Raw genomic sequence first — 27,368 nt, 5'->3', positions numbered from 1 at the left:
AGAGGTGTTATAAGCTCAGTGAATTTTTCTAATCACCCCCCTCATTGTTAATTTCTCCCCCATGGAATTACATGGCCCGCAACGATACATAGATTTAATACAGTAAGATCTTCCAAAGACACTAAAGGAAATTGCTTAACTGTCACATTGTTCCTCTGGAAAATTCTGATTGCATCCCCAGTGTTAGCCCCTTATTAAGCTGATGTGATCCCTTTTCACTGTTGAACTTCCATTTGCTATGTAGTGGTAGATAATTACTCTATACACAATGAAGAAAAAAGGAAGAAGGGTGTTGAACTGTAAACAAGCTTAATTTATGCAGAAATAGTCTAGAAAACTGATTCTACACTTTTCAATGAAAATAACAGAGGGCAGGAGCCAAATATAAAGTAGCTAAATATTTTCCTTTAAGAATTAGCTCTTGGTAAAGCTAAGGAAAGAATTCAGAAGTGTTCTGATTGAAATCCATTGATAAATTTTTCAGCCTTTACATGCCAATAGATGGAAAAATATCATCTTTTACTGAGATGTCCTCAACTTTTCTCCCACCAAGTCCATGTTAAATAGGTACAAAAGCCAGAATCTTAACTGAATGCAATTTCTTCCTGACATTTAGGATTTGTGAAAGGTATTTCTCTAAAAATTATGTGAGTTTAGAATTTCATTTAAATTTTGTTTATTCTATTAAAGCATTGATTATGAATATCAGGAATTTCCAGATTTATTTGTATTAGGATTGTGTACAAACATTGTATGTACCATATACCAGCTGCCTTTTCTCTATTCATTAATAAGGTTATCAGAGTATGGATTTTGATATAATGAAATAGTATCAGGACAATATATTATTTATTTCTAAGATATCTTTGTCTTTGTGTCCTTCCTGAAAATGTTCTAATTAACTAGTAATTTACAACAAACAAAGGGCCAAATTGTGGAGTGCACGGAGACATGCCACTCTTTAGGGATCTCAGGAAGACAGCGGCACAGAGATTGTGCAGCAAATCCCTCCCCGGGTGGCTCAGCGTGCTGAAACATTGCACAGGCTGTAGCTACCCTCCTTTAGAATGGGGCAGCCTACCCCCTTCTCTTCCCTAGCCACGTAGTGTAACAAGGCTATTGATGGAATAGGGCCATGGTTCTGCACCTCATCACCCCTACGCATTTCACTGGGACACATTGATTCAACCATGCCAGGCCTTTCTGCAGGCCACACTAGGAGACTCTCCTTGCACACTCTCCCCTGCATGATATATCCTGTGCACCAGGGAAAAAACACATACTCAGATTCTACAAACTACTGAGGTAACAGATGACTGACAGGCCAAAGAATCAATTAATATAAACTTGTGGAGCTGCTGCCACATTCTTCCTAAAGAGAAAGGGGTATAGCTGGAACAGGAGCATGGCCTTGAAAAATATTGGATATAAGAAAATATGGTGAAATCAGTTACCTTTCCTACATATTTCACTCAGGAGCCATGCTGCATTGGCTGCCCTGCAGTAGCTGCAGACAATCTCCTCTTTAAAAAGAGTTAATGCTGCAAAGATCAGCATTGACTCCCACACAGATTTCTGCTGGAACTCTGTCAGGTTGCTAGGGTAGCATGCTGTGTAGAAAGGCTGCTCCCTGGCAGTGTACCTTCCCCTCAGGCACATGGAGCCTCAATTATGAGGTGTTCACACAGAGGGGCTTCTGTAGACTTAGGGGGAGCATGCTGCAAATGCTCCACTTCCTCTGGCCCACAAGTTACTGGCCCTTTGAACTAGTTTTCTGCTTCTTTGCCCCACACCATGCCAACCAACAATGGAGGGGAGACTAGCCCAAGCTTTTATAAATGCCTGTTTAAATTCTTATTCTTTCCTTTGAAGATGGATGGATTTTAAAATTCAAAGTAAACAAGGCTTCAATAGTAAAGCAATAAACCAAAACCTGCAAGTGGACTAACTGTGAAAAAACAATGGGGCCGTGTTCACTCCATTTCACCATGACTTTAGCTGTTAATGAGATTTTTCTTTCTTTTACATAAGCACATTATGACTGTGTAAGAAATCAGAAACCACTGCCTCATTTTCACAGTAACATACTTCCATTGCTAAACTTTATATTTTTCCTCAATGGAGCAGTAGGGCTTTTTCCCCATCAAATGCTCAATTCCCTTCACTATCCCCATATTTCTTTAACAATAAAACAAACAAACAAATAAATAAAAACCCACACAATCTCCTTTTTTTTAAAAGCCTAACATCAGGGCAATGAGGGGAGAGGCTAATTAAGAGGTCTCTGCAGATGAATCAGAACCACTGCCTTTATGTACCCCCTATATGGGTCATTAAAGAACTACAGCAGGCACTGTCCACCCCCACTTCCAGAAACTTTACGTCCTCGCCACAGCATTCCCTGCCACTCCAGGAGTTTAATACTCCTCTGTATCCTAGACTCTGGCACTGATCCAATTGCCGAACATTTTGAGCACTTATAGATATCAACAGGGAAAATCTTCTGCATTTGCTAACTAATCCAGAATGGTACTGTTTATATTTCTAGGATCTAAGAGCTGGTAAGCAAATCTGAGCAATTCTGGCATCCTAAGGAAGTCAGAGGTGACTGTCTTGAACAGAAAACAGGCACAGAAATGGTGCCTTTTGACATACAGTATAAATCCTTTCCAAATCCATGTAGTTAAATATTGGCGCTTGTCATATTTGTTTTATTGCTTAGCATCGTTGTTTTCTATTATGCTTAAGATACCTTAACAAATATCCTCACAAGTATAGCTAAATTGGGATGAGAAGGTAGGAAAGATTTATAACATTGCCAGAGCTGTCATGTAGGTAGTGAACAAGGAATGTTTCATCGTAAGAACTGTGAGGATGTTCTATTTACCATTTCTTTTAAAGTGTACATCAATTTTTTAAACCAAACTACAAATATAAATTCTTTGAAACTCAAAACATAAATGATTCATAATACTTAGGGCAGTTAATTTGTCACAGCAAATTTTGGGGGTGAAAAAATATCACATTTTAATTAAGTCAGTATTGACAAAAGGAAGGTGAGGTCAACATTTGTGAGTCCTCCAAGAGTTTTGCTACATTTCTCTTCTTATATTTAACTTATATGGGGAACAAATTCATTTTAGTCTGTTCCCACTGCCCTCCCACATTCCATGAAATGGGACATGCTGAAGGGACACCATCTCCTCTCCTTTCATTCACTATGGAATGGGCAGAATCTCTTCAGAACTGCTGGGGGAGCTGGCTAGAAAGCAATACTTACATTTTGTAACAAAAAAATCAAGGTTCATTTTTGCTCTGCCTCTGAACCAAATGGAGACCTTATCAAAATGTTCATGAGAAACCATCCCAAAATAACCAATAGCCTTGGTCAAGGCAGAAGAACATAAGAACAGCCACACTGGGTCAGACCAAAGGTCCATCTAGCCCAGTATCCTGTATTTCAACAGTGGCCAATCCCAGATGCCCCAGAGGGAGTGAACAGAACAGGGAATCATCACGTGATCCCTCTCCTGTTATCTATTCCCAGCCTCTGACAAACAGAGGCTAGGGACACCATTACTACCCATCCTGGCTAATAGCCATTGAGGGACCTAGCCTCCATGTATTTATCTAGTTCTTTCTTGAACCCTGAAAAAGTCCTGGTCTTCACAACGTCCTCTAGCAAGGAGTTCCAAAGGCCGACCGTGTGCTTTGTGCAGAAAAACTTCCTTTTATTTGTTTTAAACCTGCTACCTATTAATTTCATCTGCTGACCCCTAGTTCTTATGTTATGGGAAGAAGTAAATAACTTTTCCTTATTCACTTTTTCCACACCAGTCATGATTCTCTAGACCTCTATCATATCCCCCCCTCTTAGTCTCCTCTTTTCTAGGCTGAAAAATCCTAGTCCTTTTAATCTCTCTTCATATGAGACCTGTTCCAAACCCCTAATCATTTTTACTGCCCTTCCCTGAACCTTTTTCAATGCCAATATATCTTTTTAGAGATGAGGCAACCTCAGAGGAAAATTCCTGCTCCTCTTGATTCAGACTAGACCCTGAATTTCCTGTGTCCCCAAGGAGTGCCCAAACCATAGGGCAGAAGAGTCACCTTCCTCCTGGCCCAATACATTTTTAATTTTATGTACAAGGCAAAACAGTTCTATCATGAGAGACCAAGAAAGAACATGAAACTAGCTCTACAGTAGAGTTGTAAGGATATTCAGTGGGATGTGCCTCAGAGTCAAATCCAAACTAGATAGAATAGGGGCTTGAACTCTATCCCCTATACCAAAGATTGCCAAAAGAAATGAAAAACAAAAGGGTCAGTGTGTGTCCCAAAGTAAAACTGTAAATAACTAAATCCATTACTTTAGTTACCACAGTGATAATTTAATAACTTTAGTAGTAAATATATATGCCTATCACATCTCTGATTTTAGACAAATACTGTCTCCATCATAATTATAAACATATTGGCAATTCCTGTAACACCTTAAAGACATTTGGACATAAGTCATTAATGTGCCACAGGATGCTTGAAACAGATTAATATGGCTACCCCTCTAAAACTTATCATCATAAGCAGGGCTCAACAAATCCGCTTATCTACTCGCCAGTGGCGAGTAGATTTCAGCCGCTCGCCCCGTTCACTGGCAGTTCGCACATGCGCTGTGTGGGTCTTGCACATGCACAGTGTTGAGCTGGTGAGTGGTTTTCACTGCGATCGTCGAGCCCTGATCATAAGGATAGTGTTGTAAGCCCTTGGTCTCAATTTGCAATGTTACTCATCCAGCACCATACCAGGCAATGTTCAAAAGAAAAAAACTCAGCCACACTGAGTGATTTGTATTTTTTAAAAGTGGAAGAAGGACAAGACAGTTACATTATAACTGAGTCATCTTGGAGGAGTTAGAACTTACTTCCTAGTAAGGACTGTAGGAGAACTGATCTTTCAGAAGGGACTTAAATAAGCAGAGGCAGGTGGCTTGGCAAACATACTTAGAAAGGTTATTTTATATGGTTTCACAGGACAATAATCCACATTATTACTAAAGAGAATTCCCTGTATTATATATAAGATGTAGAGGAAACACAGTTAAAGCTTCCCTCCTCCCCAAATCATAGGGGAACATTGCTGGCTGTTCCCCTTTATCAGGGAGTAAGTGGAAAGTGCAGTTTGCTGCATTCCTCACTGTGGCTGGGAAGCGCACATGGCATCCAAACCTAGACCTGTGCCAGCACTCCTGGCACATGCACTCCTCCCTCTGCTGTGCCCACTGGAGCTGCAGCAGCCATGGGTGTGTCTAGACTATATGGCTCCGTCGATGGAGCCATGTAGATGAGTGTACTCGGCAAAGGGAAATGAAGCGGCGATTTAAATAATCACCGCTTCATTTACGTCAAAATGAAGGCATAAAGGATCTGACGACAAAGGGATCCTTTCACGAGCCATAAAGGATCTGATGACAAAGGGATCTAGGGTTTGCTGATTCCCATCTAGACTACTGCGCTGTACCGACAATCAGCTGATCAGCACAGTGCGGCGGCCATTTTGATGTAAATGAAGCAGCAATTATTTAAATCGCCGCTTCATTTCCCTTTGCCGAGTACACTCATCTACATGGCTCCGTTGATGGAGCCATGTAGTCTAGACACACCCATGGAGAGGTGCTTCTCACCTGACCCCAAGCTGCTGTGGTAAGAGAGTGCTGGGATAGTCCTCTCTCCCTGGGACTACCTGCATAGTGAACCCTTTGTCCCTTACCCCACCCCAGAGCAATAATTTAAATGAAGAAAAACAAACAAACAAAATAATTGAGTTAAGGACACGAACAATGCCAAATTAATATTCTAGTAAATAAATGATACTTGAATGCCAGCACCTTTTAATTATTCCTCTCAAGAATCAGAAGCAGCTGTTAATGTTTTAAAACTACAATACAGCCACTCCCCGACTTACGAACACACTGACTGATGACCATCTGTACTTATGATCAACCTCCCATTAACCCCATTATAATATTTTCAAGTTGAGAACCATGTACGTCAAGTTTTTCGAACAGTGCAGGCAGCACGTTTAAGGGTATTTCCAACTTACGACCAAATTGATTTACAACCAGATGTTTGGAACATAACCCATTTGTAAGTTGGGGACTGCTTGTAAATGACTCCAGTGATTTAAAAAACACAATTTAATATGCTGTTTCAGCGTATAACATCAGGAGAGCTCAAGTGACTTATAGTCTTGTATTCCTTTCAGAGCCTCTATTATCCTTTATTTTTAATTTAACACATATTAAAAATAGTGTTACACAAAAGCAAAATAGTGACACGCTTTGTAGGTAAAGCACAAATTTCAAAAGATCTTTTGTGCTTTGAGAAGTTTAGCTGCTAAGCAGTTTGCATTTTGCTGGTTTTTTTTTTTCTTTTAGACCAGAAAAAAGGGACTTTCCAATTCTCTTTCTGGAACTGAAATGTAGATGGAGTCTTGACTTTACAAGCTTCATTTCCAGTTTAATCTCAACCAAACCTAGTTAGCATTTATGTGGTTTAACTGTAACAAATATTTTGGGCTATTACTAATGTCATTTAGACTTCTAGCTACCTGACTGCATCTATGTAATGCTGGATATGCTCCCATCCTATAAAACTCTCAGCCTCTTCTTTACTCTTAATTTGTAATAAAAATCAAACAAATATGATGAATTGCTCCTTAAATCTAGATATAGGACTGTTAAACATCACCATTTTTCATATACAAGACATTGTGACCCCCCCGGATCCATCTAAACTACATGTTGAACATAGCAAAATTGCAATTATACCGAATCTCCCTGTTACAGGAACTGGAGCATTGCCCCCATAGCTATTCATTACACTGGAAATACCCTTGACTATGCAAAAGCTTGATTATCTACACTCATTCAATGTCCCCATGACATTTGGATAATCAAGGCTGCTCTGAGATTTTCAGTATATTTAAAACACACAGAGAATATATTCCAAGGAGTTATCTTAATTGAATATATTACTGATGTAAAATTTTTCATAAATTGCCACCATGGAATGAAGATGATTTCTAAGCACAAAGGTGGCTTGACATATTTAGCCAATAATTCATGTGACGTTTGATTGATAGCATATGATGATTTTACTATTTTAGAAAAAGATTTGTAATGAAGAAGGGCTTGTATAGGGTGTTTAATTGCAGCCCCCCACATCTTGTTATACGGAGGAGAGGGCATAAGGGCATTTTCTTACCAGGATTTTTGTGGTTCCATATCCAAGAATACATATTTATGACTTGCCTACCCCTTCAATCTCTCTTGTCAGGCAAAATGCAGCCAACAGATTAAAGCAACTTTTCTCATTAAAGTAGTAAAGTCATACTTGTACAGTCATAGGATATTGTGCGTTTGTACCTAAATCCCACCCACCAAACGCATAACGTTCAAGCAAGGATATCACCAAAATATCATTGATTGTACATAGTAAGGCAGATGGGAAGGTAGCTGACATACATTGTTGATCTTGACTTGGAACCCTCCAAAACCTAAAAGGAATTCTAAACTATCAGTCTCCCTCACAGTTAATCTTGACTTCACAAATGAAAAAAGCCCTGAAACAAAATACAGGACTATATAGCACTTTAAAGACTAACAAGATGGTTTATTAGATGATGAGCTTTCATGGGCCAGACCCACTTCCTCAGATCAAATAGTGGAAGAAAATAGTCACAACCATATATACCAAAGGATACAATTAAAAAAAATGAAAAAGCCCTGTCATCCCAAAGCAAGTAAAAATCATGGGCTAAATCACAATACCCTCAATGTTCAGAAACTTCATGGGTAGCTGAGTTAGTCTGACCAGGATAAACTTAAAAACAACAAATGGTCTGGTAGCACCTTATAGACTAACAAAACATAATATACCTGGGGAAAGGGTGGAGAAAGTAGTTTTTATGAAGAAATATCCATGAGGATTACCATGAAGGGACTACTCTGCAGTATTCCATTGGGAGGGTAGGGTGTGAGTTGCACAGATAAGGCTAGAAAGTCCAACTTTACACTTTGCAGATTTCCTGGGACCCTAGACAAGCAAGGGCCAACTGTGAAGAAGTGTTGTGTCCCACACAGGCTTTGGCCCCAGGTAGCCCACCTGTTTGCTTTTTGGGAATCTTGCTCCACCCTGAGACACAACTCTGGCCTAGAGTATGAGCACACATGACAAATATATGTGTGGGATACACTTATCGGGGATGGCAAATGGGCAAGACTTTGTTGTAGAAAACCCCAGCACACCAGTGAACACAGATGACCGAGTGCAGACAGGGAATTAATCTGCACCAGATGAAGGTCAGGAGCAAAGTAGAAACCAAACTGTGATTCCCTAATCTTACTACGGATTGTAAGTCACTCAGTGCTTGGGATTTTATACCTATATAAATGCACAGATCATCATTAGAAAGCAGCCCCTGTTCTATGAGTGGAGTTAACCCTGCTCTGGCAAAGAGCTCTGTACCTTCAAAAGGGGTATCATTCCCTAGTGTTTGGGACCCTGCTGAAGTGCCATGAGTTTGGAAAGGAGGGGAGAGTTGCCCATAATACTCTTTCATCTCCAGCTAATCCTGCTGATTTTCAAGCAGAGTATAATGTTGCTTGTCATATGTGTTCAACTTTTTCTGGTTCCACCCTACAGCTGCAGTTGATGGAGCACTGTCAACTCACACTCTACCCTCCCAATGGAATACTGCAGGGTCGTCCCTTCATGGTAATCCTCATGGATATTTCTTCATAAAGACTAGTCTATTCCTGGGTCTATAATTATTCAGCTTTAGCTAGTATAATGAGAAGACCTAAGTGGAAGAAAAGCTCTTCCCTGAAACCAGAAGCTCCTTTTCCTGACAATCCACCAGAACTGGAAGTCTGCACCACTACCTGGTCCATAGACTGCTAACTCTTCCGCCTCTTCAATTTGATGGAAATCTGAGTTTCCAGAAATGTCACACAATCCACACTAGTGTCAGTCTTTCCTAGGCTTTCTGTCACTCCTCCACAGGTATTTCAAAGAAAGATTATGATTCAATTTAAAGTTATTTGCACAGTTGCTAAAACAACATATCAGTTAACAAATGGGAATAGGAAAATGATTATCTGAAAAACATATATCACAAACTTCGATCGAAAAACTATTATATTTAATACACTGTTGTGGGCATATTTTTTCATGTTTGAACCAGATTAATTAAGGGGCACAAAACAGTCCTGTGCATGGGCTACTTCCCCAATAGTGTCAGCCTGATGTGGGACAGCAGCCTCTGTGGAATCTGACTCACCTTCTCTTGCAGGACAGGGATCATGAGTGGACAAATCTTCAATCCAGGAGCCTGCAAGATGTGAACCAGTGTATCACGAACAGGTGGAACCAAATCTGGAAGCTTAGACCATGAATCTCTACCACTTGAACTAAAAGCCAAATGATACTCATCTAAGGCTGTTCAACCCAGTCATTCCCTCTCTCTGTAACTTGCCACAACGTGGGACAGTATACCACACCCAGAAAGTGTGTAGGTTACCCCAGTACAGATGGCCAAGTATATATAGAGAGAATGTGCACTAGGCTTAGGTCTGGCGCAAATTACTTCTCCTGAAGCAAAAGGGGGACCAAAGACTGAACTGTGATTCACTGAACTCACTATCCAGGGTCCGTAGCCAATACAAAAGCTCTAAAGTGTTGAACATTAAAGTTCCTATTTTTATTTTAAAACTGAGTGTTGATATCTTTTTATAGTACAATACTTGATGCCATAATGACAAAGTGATATAAAATAGTATATAAGAAAATGGCAGCACATAAGAAAATAATAAAAATTAAATATTGAAATGTGAATGATTTCAAAAGACAAAGACAAAGTGGCAGTGAGGTGACAATTTGAACCAGAAACAGGAGATGATCAATGAAATTGGGGGAAGAGAAGATTCAAAAAGGCAAGAAAGTAAAGTATAAAGAGAGAAAGAGTTTTAACACAGTTTCTTTCTTTCTTTCTTTCTTTCTTTCTTTCTTTCTTTCTTTCTTTCTTTCTTTCTTTCTTTCTTTCTTTCTTTCTTTCTTTCTTTCTTTCTTTCTTTCTTTCTTTCTTTCTTTCTTTCTTTCTTTCTTTCTTTCCAACTGTAGTTTCTGCTTGTTTGTGTATACCTATAGCTATATATAGCTATAAGTATATATGTCTGCAATTCCATCTCAGGGTTATAGAAAATTATAAATTTATTCACAACCTCAAATGTTATTTTCCTCTTTCTTCCAGAATGATTTTCCAGTACTGATCAGTAGCTGTAATTAATATGGCCATATTCAGTAAACCTGATGCAGAAAATCTCATGTGTCTAAATGAAAAATTAAAAAAGGATATATAAGGAACTTTCTCGCTATACCTCAGTTAAGTTCTTATTCTTGGAACTTGATTTTCCACTACCGTCATTTCAACCTGTGCAAAGTGAGTATAAAAAATTACCATTTTGATCTGATAATGTTATACACCCACTTCACACAAGAGCAAATTATTACACAAGGTGGAATGAAGTGGAAAGTCTGTCTCTTAATTGTTCATTCTACAAAAGGGTAATTTATAACTATGAAACATATATAATTAAAAATATAGGAATATTTATATTTATATTTATTTTCTTTCTACTCCATCTATCAAACAGTACGATATCCAATAAAGTGTACCATACCCCATTGTTTGCAGCTTGACTTGACTGAATAAGAATTTGACCAGGGTAAAAGACCAGCAAATGACTTACACAGACTCTCCCTCATTAGCTTTTGCAAAACAGTGACTACAGAAATCTATGAATGCACAGTAGTATGAATACTAAAACATCTGTGAATTACATAATGACACTAAGTAAGTTCCAAATGGCATGCATATATTAATCTCCACATACAGGCTGGTACTTATTTAATACAAAATGAGCAAAAAATAATCGTGTTTCTGAAAGTCCTTTGGAAGTCCATTCTATTATCCAAACCAAATATATAGCTCTAAGAAAAGTAATGCAATTGGTATACAATAATAAAAAAGTCAAATCATTTCAAGTGAGATACAGAGATATCTTTGGGAAATCCACTGATATTAAAAAAAATAGTTTAAACCATTACTCTTCTTCATGTGTTTTCAACTGCTACACAGAAGAAATGTAATATGAAGTGGCTTTATATATTTTATAGTCCAAAATTTTATGAATATTGTCATTACTTTTTAATACAGCTATTGAAAAGTACAGTCAACATGCTGGCAGATAGCAGTTTCTGACAAGCAATGTCATGCTCTCTTTGCACACAGTCTGATTGGAATTCTGATTTACAGAGGACACTATCAGTTGTCCCTCACAGTAAGATCTGCATTTCTGTTATTAGATCTACTGAGTGACTTCCTTTTTTGTTGCAACAAAAAGTACATTCCTTCCTCAGCAGCTACAGTAGTCCCTTGACATCATAATATAGCAACTTATCCACAAAATGGATTCAAAATTAGGAGGACCCTAATGCATATTACCCCTCATGGCTCGTTCAGGAACAGCAGCAGATTTGATTGTGGGTTGTTGTTTTTTTTTAATCACACTGACTGCTTCAGACATTGATTTAATCTCTCAAAAGATATGTGAACTTTCCTTTAAATATGTATAACACTTTTCATGTCTCTGAGAAATTAACTACACTTTTAATTAGTGAAAACCTGAAATTCCATAAAAAATGCAGATACTATAATTATCTCCTAATACATGAAAGAATGAATCTGTAGCACAGTGGTTACCCTCTTTTTAGTTATGTCCCTGTCAAATATTTACAGTAAGGCAGCTATGTTACTAAATAGTTTACCAGACTAAGGACATGATCCAAAGCACATAGAAATCAATAGGGAATCATTCTATTTACTTCATGAGCTTTGGATCAGGCTCTAATCCATATTACTTCCTATACTAACCTATAATGCTCCAAAGCATTGCCTCATGTTTACAAGTTTCAAATGTTCTAAACTCCATAATAGGTTGAGGAGTACACTGATGAATGGCTGGTTGGCCCAGCAGAAGGAACTGCAGTTCTGGGATTCATGAAGTCAGTGGATGGCCTCAGAAAATGTGTTTTTAAACAGATATTATTTTACATTAAAACAATTCATGAGGCTATAGTTTAGCCTCATGTATATAATCAATCTGATCCTAGAAATCATTCAAGACTGCTCTTCAAGGTGCCATATGCACAAATGTTTTTCTTCTATTAAGAGGAGATTATGAAAGAACTACTTGCAGGTATCTGATATCACTACAGGTAGTACTAATGTGAATAAAATCATAGATTAAGGAAAGTTGATGGCAGCCATCTGAGTTATACAAATTCCAACTTTCTTCAACAGAATATAATGGGTTTTAAAATTGAATGTGAAAAGATTTCTTATGAAAAATCCAGTGATAAATTGAGTTTTCTGTTGTTTTTCTTTTAAAAATCATTATCTAATACATTTTTCTGATAGCCTCAAATTTGGAATAAGGTTTACTCTCCCCTTAAGCCTAAAATAAAATACAATCTTACATACAAATGCAATGACATTTTGAAACTATGTGTGGCATTCTTAAGTACGCACATATTTAAAAGTCTGCTGATATGCAAAGAATACTGTAAAGTATATCCAGTGAGTGGGGAATTCATTATCAGTTGCCAATTGCCATTTCTTGCCTGGATATGCCATTCAGGGATGCAGCCATGGCAGCTTTACTGTCTCTGAGGGACAGAAACACAAGCAAGAGAGATGATACAATGTCCGGAACCTCACCGCCTGCTGCCTATCAGAAGACATGGATGGCCACCTGTCTGTCAGCTGCCTAGTACTGTCACTTAAGGCTGTTTTTTTCAAAAGTGTTTAGCATTGGCCTAACTCAGAGTTAGGCCAATGCTTAGCATTTTTTTTTTAAATCCCACACTAAACATATAGCCTACATACATTGCAGTTGCTATTTTAATCACTTTTTTACATGGTCCAGTTCAGTCTCATTTGTTGGAGATTTAATTGGATTGAAGTCAGTATGTGAATGGAGGTGGGATTTACTATGTTTCTGATGACCTAGACAAAACTGAAGTAGTTACCATTTTTTCAGCCATGCTGTGCCATTTTCCCTTCTTCCCGATAAATGAAAAATCAGCATTTATTAGTTGGAAAAATACAGAGCTTAATTTATTGTTCTGTAGCTTTACCAAACTCTGAAATGCAAAAGCTTTCCCTATTTTTTGAATAATGTCTAAGAGCTTTGCACATATTAAGGGCCTACTTGTGAATGGTTAAACTTCTACTTACCTCAGAAGTAGCATGAATTGTTCCCATTTATTAATCCCCACAACACCTTGGAAGGTAAAAAATATTTAGATCCATTTTATAGACGATTAATTGAGATACAAAAAGCTCAGGTGACTTGCCCAATATTACAGCAATTCATTATTATCATAGAAATGTAATATAGGATTCCAGATTCCCATTTTTCTGCTATATATACTAAACCACAATAGTTCACTTTACATATTTAAAAAGAACATAGGTTAACTGAAGATTCCAAGAGTATAAAATTTATTTTATTGTGGTAAGTAGTAACATTGACATCTAACTATCAATACTTGTATAGCACAGGTCAGAAATAACTAAAGGAGCTTCAGACGTTTATTAGACTCAATGCATTTTTAAAAAATCAGTCATTTTTAAATCTTGCTAATTTATCATATTTTTGATGACACAGATTTGCATCAAATAGTGGCCTTGACATTAATGCCTGACCTCCTGCAGTTCTAAGCTCTATGTTTGGATACAATCCTTTATCCTTATGTTATAATTATAGCCAACAATGCAAATTTGACAAAAATCATCATCCTATGATCACACATTTTCAATGGAGTCAAAATCTGCATGGTTATCAGTGAGAATGATTCAAACAAAGGAAGACTGCATTGCAGTACTTTACATATGACATAAAACATCATGATTTTAAAATTCAGTAGAGTTAAAAACTAATACTATATTCTGAAACCATGCTATGTTCCTTAAGTAAAAACTGGCTGCTTTAATAATGTAGCTGTTATTGATATTGAACCTTGATTTTTTATTATGTATGTATGTATTATTCATTATTTAATGACAGCTATCAATGTGCATGATATTATAAAAACAGAAGAAACCACATTCTGCATCCCAATAAGTTTACAATCCCAACAAGCCCCAATCCTGGAAAGACAGATACATCTGCTGAACTATGGCTACAATAGTATAATTCTAATGTGTACAGATAATCACAGGTACAATTTTTTGCAAAACCAGTACCTGAATCAGCTGTATTAACACGTAAATCTAAATAAACACAGAAAAGTGTGATCAATTAACTGAATCTAACTACCAAGTTCCTTACCTTAGATCTCATTATGCAATCCCCATCTTTTGAGAAACTAACAACTGTTATTTCTGATTTGATTCTCAGCAAAGCAATGAGGCTATGGCTACACGGCCGTTTTTTTTTTTCAGAAGAAGATGTGCAAATTGCTCTCGCATTTGTATATCATCTTCTGATTCTTTTTGCAGAAGAGGTTTTGCCAATATTTGGCCCCATATAGATGGGGCCAAATGTCAGAAAAAAACCCTTTTTCGTAAGACCCCTTATTCCTCGTAAATCGAGCTTTATAGGGTCTTGCGAAAGAGGGGATTTTTCCAACATTTGGCCCCATCTACATGAGGCCAAAAATTGGCAAAACCTCTTCTGCAAAAAGAATTGGAAGCAGATATGCAAATGTGAGCGCGATTTGTATATCTTCTTTCAAAAAAAAGGTAGTGTAGTTGTAGCCTGAGCTTCTATGGTGATGAGTATTATACTTCACTATGCTATTTGGGTATGTCTACACTACAGGACAAAGTTGAATTAAGATATGCAACTTCAGTTACGTTAATTGTGTAGCTGAAGTCAAAGTAGATTAACTTGGCTTTTTGGCTCTTTCTACACAGCAGGAAGTCGAAAGAGGAACATTCTTCCTTCGATTTCCCTTACTCCTCATAAAATGAGGTTTACAGGAGTCGGAGTAAGAAGTCCTACCGCTCACCATTATTTTGAGATAATGGCTTGCTCTTTGTTATTTCAGAGTAATGTCAGTTATTCCAAAATAACTGCTGGGTAGACATACCCTCAGTTATAAATAAATTTACCTACCATCTTTGAGACTAGCCAAAATGTATAACTTTTACATTCTTTTCTAATAATAAATTGTTGGGGAAAAGTAGGTAATCTATAACTTTGTCTTTATAGAATGTTTTGCCTTGGATGAACGATACATACATCCTTGTGCAATCTACATTCTGGCAAAAATAATTGCAGATATTACTCTTGCACTTAATTAGACAGGAGGAAATTTACAGATAGTAATCAAACTAGGAGCTGCTCTAAAAGCTAGTGAGACTCAACTGAATATCTCTCTCAGTTTAAATAAAGTCATTGAAATGGATATAAAATATCAGTATTATTATTTATTTACTTATAGGCATTTCTGTGGCTATGGTTACCATAGCATCTCACAAACAGTAATGGATTGACACTCACAATACCTTAGGAGGGCAGGAAGGGCTGTTATTTCCCATTTCACAGATGGGAAGACTGTAGCACAAGGAGAAGGCTTGTACAAGATTACAGGGGGTATTGGTGACAGCGCCAGGAATAGAATCCAGATCTCCTGATTCCCAGTCTTGTGTCTTGAAACACAATACTATACTTTACCCCTTTCATTAAAATTGCATTGTGAGGCTAGTAAAATGAGAACATATTTTATCGTTTAATATTCATCAGTGGCTCCAAGTGAATGAAGTGAGATATTTCAGGTTGAACATTACCAGTGTTAAGTGATATTAAACTCTGAACAGGAACTTTTTTTCTGTATTTTAGGTTCAATCACTAATAAAATGAATGACTAGACTATGTCTCAGATGACATGACTGCACAATGACATAACTCTTTATGCGAGCTACCTAGGTCTTGTGTCTGAATGCATGCATGACTAAGCGTGGTTACTGGCCCATTTTATTCATTCTCCAGAGCAGATGGCTAAGGAGTAGATAGATAGGGTTGGAGCCACTTCTTCTTTTCTTTGGCCTGTACCACTTCTCACCACTCAGTATATGCAACACTAAATTACTAGCCCTGTGGGACAAGAAGAAAAAGCATGTGAGAAATCATGATGCAAAGCTGTGTCTCTGACTCATAAAGTCAGCTGGGCTACTCCAATGGCAGTGTAACTTATACAACACCCCTTGCTCACAGCTGGGCCTAAACTAAAAGAACTAGCTTTACTTTGTCCATTAAACATCCATGACATAGGATTATTTGCTGCCAATTTTTGTCCGTGTACACTTTCACATTAAATAAAGGCTTATTTTGTTCCATAAGTCAATTTTAGATCTTGCCACCTTCCTGAACATAAACATGATAATGCAAATGAATGATTAAACAAAAAAAATGGATTATATGACACAATAAATTTTATTGAATTGTAATGATATATGACATATAAAACATCTTCTCACATATATCTTTCAAATGTTAGGCTTTCTCAAAGACAATATATTAACCCATTAGAATGCTCCCAGTAAAATGCTGGACTTTCTTGTTAAGTGAGAAATATTACTTGTGTTATGAATAGATTCTTCTATAGCACTAAAGCTCAAGAGGTAAAGCTCTCTAATAGTTTAGCTACTGTTTTTCTTTTCTTTCATTTCTGCATGCTTTTATAATAATCCTTTGTGTAAAATAGATCATGCAATGTTATTTGTTATACAAATCATTTGAAAAAGTCAATTATTTTGTGAGTTGATCAAGTGGTCCTTTAAAACCAGCTTGGTTGGGTGAAACATATATTCAAACATGAATTACTTTATTTCAGCGGCATTTTTATAGTTCCTCTTCATCTGCTGCTTAAAGTACATAGTTCATGCAGTAAAATGAAAATCTTCCCTCTACAGTGATTGATGTTGCTGTAACCTACAGAACACTGCCAGGAAGTTTAAAAAGATTGTTTGTACCTGGCCCATCCTTGTCTCTTTGCCTGCTTCTGCAATATCTCCTTGAATGGAAAGCTGACCATGGAGACCAAACAGCCTTTCCATCTGCCCTGAATGGACTAGCAACAACAGGATGGCAGCAATGCCATGTACACATATGGTCATGTTGGTAGGCCTTAAAAAGGGCCACCAATGCAACCTGTGGCTACTACTGTTTCCTTGTTGACACCATGATTTGTTCCCAATTCACGCACTCAGAGTGACTTGAAAATGAACTTTATTTCTATGTTACCAGAATTCATGATCAAGATATTATTCTTATTGATCTCTTCTCACTTTTTTACTTTGTTTATCTGAAGGGTAAGTGACAGGGAACATTATTCTTGTAAAAGTTTTTAAAGGGCTACTGCCCAAGGGCACCATTTTGGGAGGTGAAGGAGGCAGCAGCCATGAGCTCCGGGACACGGGACATCCCTTTCCCCAGATGATAAAGGAGTGAGGGGAAAGTGCTTGCATTTCATGCATGCCTCTCACAGCTGGCTGGTGAGCTTCCTTCACCAGAAAGGTGTGAGGGGCATGTACAGAATGCAAGCACTTTCCCCTCACTCCCTTTGTATTCAGAGAATGGGATGAAAAGCTAGCTGCATCCCAGAGCGCACAGCTGCTGCCTCCCTACCCTCTTGAAATGACACCCTTCCTTACTGCCCAGAATATAAAACAAGTTCCTTCCTTACTGCCCAGTTCAGAATATGTTCCTTCTATGTACATGGAGTACAAAGTCTAAGGTATTTGTTCTTTAGATTTCAATGAGATAGAACATAGCTCCTTGCAGTGGAAACTGTTTCTTTTGACCTTCTTCCCCTGAACATTTGCACACGTTTGGGAACACATGAGATAAGAATAGTGGTGGGAGACATCCTATGCTAGTGGAACTTACTATTGTACACAGGAACAGAACGTCTTTCAAGAAAACATGTTCCACAATAAATATGGTTTTGGGGGTGGAGGTGAGAGATGCAGTTTCAGTTCACAAAAGAGCTACAGGGTGGGTTCTATCCAGTTTTATCATAAACATAGTTTATATTGATGTGTGGCAATTTTTCAATTTGAAGTCTATGTTTCATTAACAGTTGTGTTCTTGGCCTTTAGTAACTACCAGTATGTTGTGCTTTATCAGCTTTATCAGAGGCATGGTTTGTGTACAAGAGTGCCCAGATACTACTAATTTCAGCTCTGACATTGATTTCCTGTCTGACTTTAGAGAAAATACTGAACACCACTGACTCATTTTCCCCATATGAAATACTTCTCTGCATCATATAATTGTTCTGAAGATTAAGCAGTCAACATTTTCAAGCACTTTGAAATGAAAAGTGATATGGTAACTGGTTATTATTTATATTATTAGAATATAAAACAAGTTATATTTCCTAGCATCATATATTTTTATTTTTTGAGGTTAAAGGTAAACAACTAATGGCATAAGTTTCATAAAACTTTTTTTTCATCCTTTCAGGTAGCTAAAATTTGGCATTCCTTATGGTGGGTGTTAAGTTAAATTGAGGGTGTTTTAAACAGAAAAGTAATCTGTTGCAGGAAAAAATGCTTAAAGAAAAGAAATTTTGAGCCAAACCTAAAAACTTGTTTCCTTGTGTTCTGAAGCTCAAGACTACAGAAGGTCCAAAATATGAGTTGAAATTTCCTGAACCGAATGTAGCAAAATGCATTTCCTGAGATTGATAGATCAGGTTCTGTCTCTGGGAATTGCAGATCAAAGGAAAGCCCAATGCTGGAATCATAAACCAATGTATGATGGAGAACAGAAATTTGATTGTGATTTCAGGTAGTTTCTGATCTGTTCTAACTGAAATAAATGGCTTAATTTTAAACACAAAAATGTGGTAGGCATGTTGGTAGATTGGCACAGAGTAATTTGAGGTATTCATCAAGTACAGTACTGTACTATTAATGTGGTAAATTTTTAGGGACTTTTCATATTTTCAAGTTACCCTCTATGATTTAGAATTGTGTAGAAACTGTAAATTGTTATTCATGTAATGAAAATGTTCCCTAGTACAATGACAAAAGACAAATATAATATCAGTGTCAAGTATATAATATCAAGTATATATATCCGTATATTCCGCATAAATGTAGCTCCTGCATGAGAGATTGAAAAGCTATTCTTTACTAAATCAGCAAAACATAGTACACCTTATGATTTCCACAGTATAATAAGTGCTGAATTGAAACATGGATTATCATTAAATGTAGAAAGTGATGAGTGGCTGAACCAAATCTTCATGCATATGTGCATTCCTCCGTACTACAATGTAGTTTTCAATAAATTTTGGAACAGAGACTTTTTAAAACACCAGATAACAATCAATGGGAGAATTTCAGATCCTAATTAACTTTCACACAAATAATATATTTGAATTAAATTACATTGTTCATTCCTACGTTAGAATGTCTCATTTAACCCCTTAGTTTAGATTTGATGGATGACTAGGCAAAGTGACTATTAGACTTAAGGCCATATTCTTTTCTTGATTCATGCACAGAGTTGCCAGTTACATGAATGGTATTCTCTCTGTGGAATGAGGGCATGTATACGGTCCATAGAATCATAGCTAGAAGGTTAAGAAAGAAATCTTGTGCTATCCAACCTGACTTCCCCACCAAACATAACTAATATCATTCCCACTCATGGCTTATCTAACCTGTTTTTAAATGTCTGTAGCAATGGTGTATCACACCTTCTCTGACAACCTGCTTAGTAACACTTATTTTTTCTTAATGGGATGGACTGAGGGAAAACAGATTTACAAATAAAATGGCATATATAGCCACATCCTGTTCCCATTGGCATCAACTGATTTACTCATGTATACAAAGCATGTTGGATTTAGTTTTAAAGCCCTAACCGAAACCTTCAAAAGCTAGAAAATGAGATAGGTATGAACCAGTCTCCTTTTTCTTCCATCTGCAACAATACAAGGTAGAAAGTGGAACTTCGCTTGTCACAAATAAGCTCTTGCTTGCTCATTCTGACAGAAAAAAGACATTATCCAACAATGAAACAGCAGTAGGAGGCAAGAAGGAAAGGAGCAGTTGTAAAAAAGCTATATCACTTGTAATTCTGAAATTCACAGTGTCTTGCAAGTTGATGTCTTACAGGGAAAAAAATCTTCCTTCATTTGGCCTCCCACTGTTTTGCTGACCTTTCCCCATTGGAGTGGTAGCAGGAGGCAACAATAAAAATGGTTTTATGCCTTGTGAGGCACTTGGCTGCTAAGCACTGTGAATCTGAAAATTACAGTAGTTGTACAATATTTCTTCAAAACTCCTCTGCTGGTAATTGCTCCTGAGCAGAAAATTAAGACTAGAAAAATAGAACCGCAATAAACACCCCAGATCAAATTCTGATCTCAGGTAAGGTGGTGTAAATCAAGCATAATTCCATTGGGATCGTCAGAGTTATTCCTGATTTACGGTGCTTTATCAGGAATCAGAACTAGTCGCAGGTCCTCAGCATGTATCTTTCCTGTCTCCAGCTAAAAGAACCATGTATTTCCCTTTGTAATTCACTTATTTGCATCAGCATGTTTTATTCAGCATTACTTGAAGCTCTTGATGTGTTTCCGAACCAATAAGTTCACCAAAAAAATAATCTCTGCAAGGTTAAATAAACAAAATATGTTTATAAAAATATGAATCAATTCAAAAATGAACAAATTGATTTTTTATTTTGCCTATTGATTTTGCTCACAGAAAAAAAATCAATACAGTAGAAGTGTACAGACTTTGAAGTTTGATAATATGTTTTTAATACAATAAAGAGGTCAAAACCTCTACCAAATCATAAGTTCTACCATTTGAAATTGACTACCATAAGAGGAGAAAGAGGCAGACCACCAGTTCCTAAAAGACAAACACAAAGGATGACATAATTTGGAGGCAAATGCATAACAATCAAAAGGAAAAGTGTTATATTGCAATTCAATATAAAAAGGCATATTCTGAAAGCAAGAAATAGACCATATGTAGCATTTATTGTTAGAATTAAGCAGAGAAACATTTTGAAACATTCATTAATACTTCATACGTCTCTGTTTTCTGTTATTTATGATGAAGATGAGGTATATGAATGACATATTATTTCATATTATTTAGGACCAGAGTATTCAGCCTCTTTATCCTCTAAAACCAATGTGCTAACTTGGTGGTATCCCAATATTTTTTAAAATCTCTTGGCTACGCAAAAATATAGTCTTTGTTTGTATATGATATATTTATCTTAATAGGGAATAGAAATCCAAAAGGGATTGCCCTATCATGCAGTTTCCATTTAATCAAAATGAAAAGCCTTTCTTTGTGCAGTTATTGAAATCAAGGAGAGGTCTTTCATATTCAATACTTTAGACTTTCTTATCCATTTGGATTAACCTATGTTTATCAATTAACGTACAAAACGTATATACATATATTAATGGCTGATTTCTGAGTTCTGTGATAGGACCATTTAACACATTTTGGTTTCTTCTGCATATTTACTTTGAACGCCTCATTAAGTCATTTTTTCAATAAAATCCAGAGTCTGGGTCTTCTCACCTCCTCAAGTAGCCCAAGATTTCTAAATGATGGGACTGTGTCTAGTTTTCCAGGAATTCAATTTTGAGGTATAGTTTCCATGTTCTTTGTTGATCTAGCACATGCTCAAGGTTTTTTTTCTCTACATATCATAATTGATTAATTAAACTTCAAGCACTGAAAATTCAATCCCATCCACACTCCTCTCCTAGTTATTAACCAAAGCAATAATCTGATCAAATTCAGTTTCAAAATTTCAGTCCTGTCAAACATAGATTGAAGGGGAATAGGTCTTGTCCTCCTATGAAAGAAGGTATTTGATCCTGTTCTTCCATGGATGATGATTTCTGCTTACAAAACCTTTCTCACATCCCTTCTTTTGTTCTGTTTTGGAAACTTGAATCAGCTCAGTGCCTTCCCAAATACATCCAAGAGGTAATTTGAAATTCTTGTTTGCACAATGTTAATTTGTTTAGAATGATTCTGAAGTTTTCTTGATTTTTATTTTTATTTTTTTAAAAGAGCTTTGTTTTGAACATCTTCTTAGTTCTGCAGTCACCCTGCCCCCTGGGAATCGATTTCTTAATATGACAGTAAGCAGGATTTACATCTTTTATGATCCAACATACATTAAAGTTGGAGCTTTATTTATAAATGTTTCACTTACGAGCACATACATTCATTTTACACGATTCCTCAGTGTGGCCAGGGGGCTGCGTAGTCTGCACTGAATCCACCTACAAAAAATACAAAAATATATGTCTGCTTACCGGGATGTGAGCAGGGTTTAGCTAACCTAATCCTATAGCATGGATTTTGCACCTGAGCAGAGAGAATCCTCTTCTCTCCAAGCATTATTTCATAAGTTAACTATATTATGAACACAGTTATAACAATTTGCATACTATTTACCAGCATAAGGACAATTTAAATCAAGTGCACAAAGTCCAGTATAAGGTTGATTTTATGGCAAATGAAAGGACAAATATGCTAAAATCTGTGTCCTACATATCCTTAGTTGTTTTCATTACAAATAATTCCTCATGGAACATGAAACAATATGACTCTTCCAAGTATCAGCGACAAACACAGCTTTCTGTCCCCAAAATGATGAATTAAATGATGCAGTGGGGTCACTAATAATATCAATTGTCTTAGATTAACAAGATCTAGATGGGATTCTCACCAAAAAACCAGATTTTATAGAACAAAAATTCTGAAAAGTAGCAATATCCTGGGATACTGTTTGTACAATACTGTGAACATGCAAAGCACTGTGAAAGTGCTGGCTCTTAAGTATCACTATTATACTACAGGTTAGACATAAAGAAAATGAAGCACTAATGGTTTCCTTGAAGTGCTGTGATCAATATGTTGATGAGATAAATGATGCAATATAAAGACATTCATGCTGAATGCTGAAAGAAAGCAGGTTCCCAAGACATTGTTCAAGAACAGTTTTAAAAAATGTATTCAAGAACAATGTATCTTCATGGAAATACTAACTTTGTAATCCTGCCATATTCAAGATGGGTACACAAAAAAGGCAGTTAGGCTTTATAAGGTATTTTTTCTGAATGTTTAATTAATTGCCATTATTTGCTCATTTATAGCCATCACAACTTCTTTATTCTCCATCATTTTGATGGATTGTGTAAATCTTCTGGATCCATCACATAATACACAGTTAGTCCAAATTTACACAAGCTTAAGACAATATCCAGTATGTCTAAAAAGCAACATTTGCTTCATGAAGATAAAACATAAAAAGTTTCCAAATGTCCTCAAATAAGTAACGTCTGTTCCCCAATCTAAAATGTGATCTTCTCACAGGAAGCCATATGGGACAAGTATGCAAAACATTCTGCTTTGGTTTCAGAAGCAATATATTAACAATGTCTCAGTAAGTCTCTTCACTGCCATCAGTCCAGTTACCAAATTTCTCTATTCTAGTTCCTCCAGGTCAGAGGAGTCATCCACTGACAAAAATATAGGACTTGCCAAAACAGTGGAATCGAGAGGACATGGTTTCCCCCCAAAACTGTAAGCTTCATCCTGTCCATCAGTTATTTATAAACACGCATGGAATAAATGTAGTTGTGTTACATTATTGAGCATTCAATATTTCATGGATCTTCTGCAATGGGCAAAGCATTATGGTCCTTTTTAACAAGTAGTCAGCAGGGATCTCTCTTCCTAATTGTGATTTTAAGCATCTTTCAGTTTACTCCAAGATACAAACACAAAATGGAATATCGTGCATTTGTAAGATTCTCTGGAGAACGGGAGATCCATAAAAATGAACTGATTATACTCTTTGCACATGCAGAGTGTTTTTCATCTGTGACAGATGTGTTTTATGTTAACTATGTACTTCAATTAAAAAAATCATCGAACTATAATTCAGTACAAGATAAAAATAAAAGTAGGATTTATTTTTTAACTGTATATACACTAGCCAAATCTATGAAACAAATAATGAAAGTAAAGATGGATCCTCCAAAAGTTTCCAGGCACAAATCCTTTGTGGGGAGCTCAATCCCTCCCCTCTAATAACTGCTAGGAAAGTTTAGGAAATGCCATACTCCCTCTCTCTCTCTTCTCCTTCATGGAAGTGGGGACAGCAGTATACTTCCTCTCTCCTCTGCTCACATTATCATAGGGAATTTCCTTCTGTCATGGTTAAGTGAACAGCAAAGAGTGCCCAATGTTCCAATCAGCTCTGTCTACAACCAGAGATAAGCATGCAAAGCAACCATTACAGTGATAGCTCAGTGTGAGAGAAAGATGCTTTCAGCTTTTTGCAAGGTTGGACTCACTCTGTCGGGAATATAGATTGCCACTGACATGTGAGCATTTCTAAAGCCTTGAATGTTAGAAGTATAGGTCTATGGTCATGTAATTGTTTTATAACAGAATATGTAACAGAATACAATTTAGCAAAAATAGATTGTAGATTGTTAGCAACCACACATGACTACTCAAACTATGGAACTATTAATTTATGCAAGCACAAATCCCTTTACTATTACCTTCTCTTCTTTGCCTACCTACGTTGCAGTGTTACTTTATTCACTAGGCACATATTATCTATATCTTTACCATTGTGTAATTCAGGACAGTTTGCATTTCTGTAATTTGCTTGCTCAGCACCTAGTAAAAAGTGGTTCTGACCCCTGATTGGGGTGCTTAAGTACTATCAAAATATTATTAATAATAAATATGAGCTAAAATATAAGGAAGAACTATAGAATTTTGTAATATGCAGCCTGGTAGCTCTAAGTGAAGCTGAAGGCATGGCACACTCACTGCCGATCACTAAAACAAGTATCACACTAAGGGTGTGTCTAGACTACACGGCTCTATCGACGGAGCCATGTAAAGTAGTTTACCCGACATAGTCAATGAAGCGGGGATTTAAATAATCCCTGCTACATTAAAATAAAAATGGCCGCCACGCTGAGTTGACAATCAGCTGATCCGGCACAGCGCGGCAGTCTAGACGCGGATCGGTCGACCAGGGAAGCCTTTGTCGACCGCTCCTGTAAACCTCGTTTCACGAGGCATAAAGAAGCCCTAGGCAGAAGGGCTCCAGCTGTTGGACACTCTCCCTCCCATTTTATATAATGAAATATATTAATAATCTTACTGACCATGTTAACAAGTTTTAAAAACTAATGACTGTTAATATTACTATTTAATAGACATAGTTGAACTACTTATTTATAAAAATCTTGTTAAGAAACTTGTTAAAACATCTTACATTAACAAATGAATATATATATTTGAGGCTTTTGTAAGAATAATAAAAAAAAGAGATACTGTACTTGAGCTTGAACACTGGTTGCATTTCATTGTTGTCTCATTGTTTACATCCAATGGACAGTATTCCCAGAAGGTTTCAATCAGCATTTTATAATTAATGCTGATTTATACCAATGAGTATCCAGACCACTGACTTCAATGTATTCATTCCTGCTTTACATTAGTTAAGTGAAAGGTAATCAAGTTAATTATCTCTAAAGATTCCAACTTAAAATGAAAGCAAAGAAATGTAAAGGTTAACATTACTTGAAATGAATATTTCAATATCATTTACATCCCATTCATACTCTCCTTTATTACTCACCTGTGGTCACACTACATCCAATTCCAAGTGTACAATAAAAGATTAGCACTGTAATCACCCTATGAACTCTACAGGAGTTGAGGATGCTTAGCAACTCTGAGGTAGCACATAACACCTCACAAGATCAGGTTCACTGACTCCTACCATTCATCTCTGAGACATATTTTGAAATAATGTGGAGTGAAACAATAAGGCTACGTCTACACTGGCCACAATTTCTGGAAAAGCCATACAAATCAGGTAAGTCAGGATAGGGAAATCCGCGGGGGATTTAAATATCCCCCGCGGATTTAAATAAACATGTCCGCCGCTTTTTTTCCAGCTTGGGGAAAAGCCGGAAAAAAAGCGTCTAGACTGGCGTGATCCTCCGGAATAAAGCCCTTTTCCGGAGGATCTCTTATTCCTACTTCGAAGGATAAGAGATCCTCCGGAAAAGGGCTTTATTCCGGAGGATCGCACCAGTCTAGACACTTTTTTTCCGGCTTTTCCCCAAGCCGGAAAAAAAGCGGTGGACATGTTTATTTAAATCCGCGGGGGATATTTAAATCCCCCGCGGATTTCCCTATCCTGACTTACCTGATTTGCATGGCTTTTCCGGAAATTGTGGCCAGTGTAGACGTAGCCCAGTAGTATGCATATACTAGAAGACTACCCAGCATTGCCTGGGTCCATCCTGGGCACGAGTGAGGCTGCACACCCTGGCTGCCAGCTTCTTTGCGGTGCCAGCTAGAGGAAGCTTCGCCCCAGCACTGTCCAGAGGGTTGAGAGGGCTGTTCAGGCTGCCCGTTAGCACTCCCCAGATCTGGCCCAGGAAGGCAGTGGCTGTACAGCAGCTGACAGCTACTTCCTGGGGCAGCCAGTGGCTTCTGGCTGGGGTCCTTGTGGTCATTCCACAGTAAATAACTTTTCCTCGTACCAGGCCCCTCCCTTTACATTTTGTGAGAAACAGTCCAATGCCAGGCATATAGTATCACCCTGGCACAAACACACTCTGACCTTGCTTTAAGTTAGGATAAGAGAAAGCTGCATACCAAATTTGGTTGTCCTAGATCTTATCATTTAGGAGGAGTTCTTGAACAAATGGACTCATTGATGGACAGACGGACAGACATGCATTGTAAAATATATAGATAGATTTCAAAGAGAGTGACTAGAATCTAAGTGGCATTGATATCAAGTGAACTTTATCTTCCTCATGGACTAAATTAAATAATCCCAATTTATTTAATGTAAGTTTCCCAATTTCATATTTAAAACTTGTAGAAGAGCTGGATGCTCCCCAATTCTTTCCCATGGCCCTGCCCTCAAGGTTCCACCCCTTTCTCAAAGGCCTCACCCCTATTCAATCCTCATCCCCTCACTCCTTGCTTCTCACATGTAAAGGTGGACTGCGAGGTGCAGTGGCCTGGTACAGGTGGCCCTGGCTGAGTAGGAGTGACATAGCTGATGACCTGGCATATCCCCATCTACCTCTCTCCTAGCAACTGGATTTTGGCTGTCCATTTGGTAGCTTTGACTAGATCCTGTCAGGTCCTCTTTTCAACCAAACTTTCCAATGGAAAACCTG

General features: G+C 37.3%; 1 protein-coding gene across 6 annotated transcripts in view; it reads right to left on the bottom strand.

The window, feature by feature from the left end:
- The window catches only part of PCDH7 (protocadherin 7), a 397,754-nt gene that overhangs the window by 303,128 nt on the left and 67,258 nt on the right, over positions 1-27,368 (bottom strand). For 3 of the 6 annotated variants that reach the window (XM_075930603.2, XM_075930606.2, XM_075930609.2), the window contains exon 2: positions 9,340-9,390. The exons of 2 other annotated variants lie outside the window; for them this stretch is intronic. In XM_075930603.2, coding sequence (XP_075786718.2) covers positions 9,340-9,390 — 51 coding nt within the window. Of the gene's footprint in view, positions 1-9,339; positions 9,391-20,801; positions 22,410-27,368 lie in introns of those variants that run through there. One more of the 6 variants, XM_075930610.2, reaches the window with a different exon arrangement.

This window comes from Pelodiscus sinensis, chromosome 4 (assembly GCF_052426305.1).
Source record: "Pelodiscus sinensis isolate ZL-2025 chromosome 4, ASM5242630v1, whole genome shotgun sequence".
NCBI lineage: Eukaryota > Metazoa > Chordata > Testudines > Trionychidae > Pelodiscus > Pelodiscus sinensis.
The sequence above is the reverse complement of the archived record's forward strand: the minus strand, read 5'-3'. Positions and strand labels throughout refer to the sequence as shown.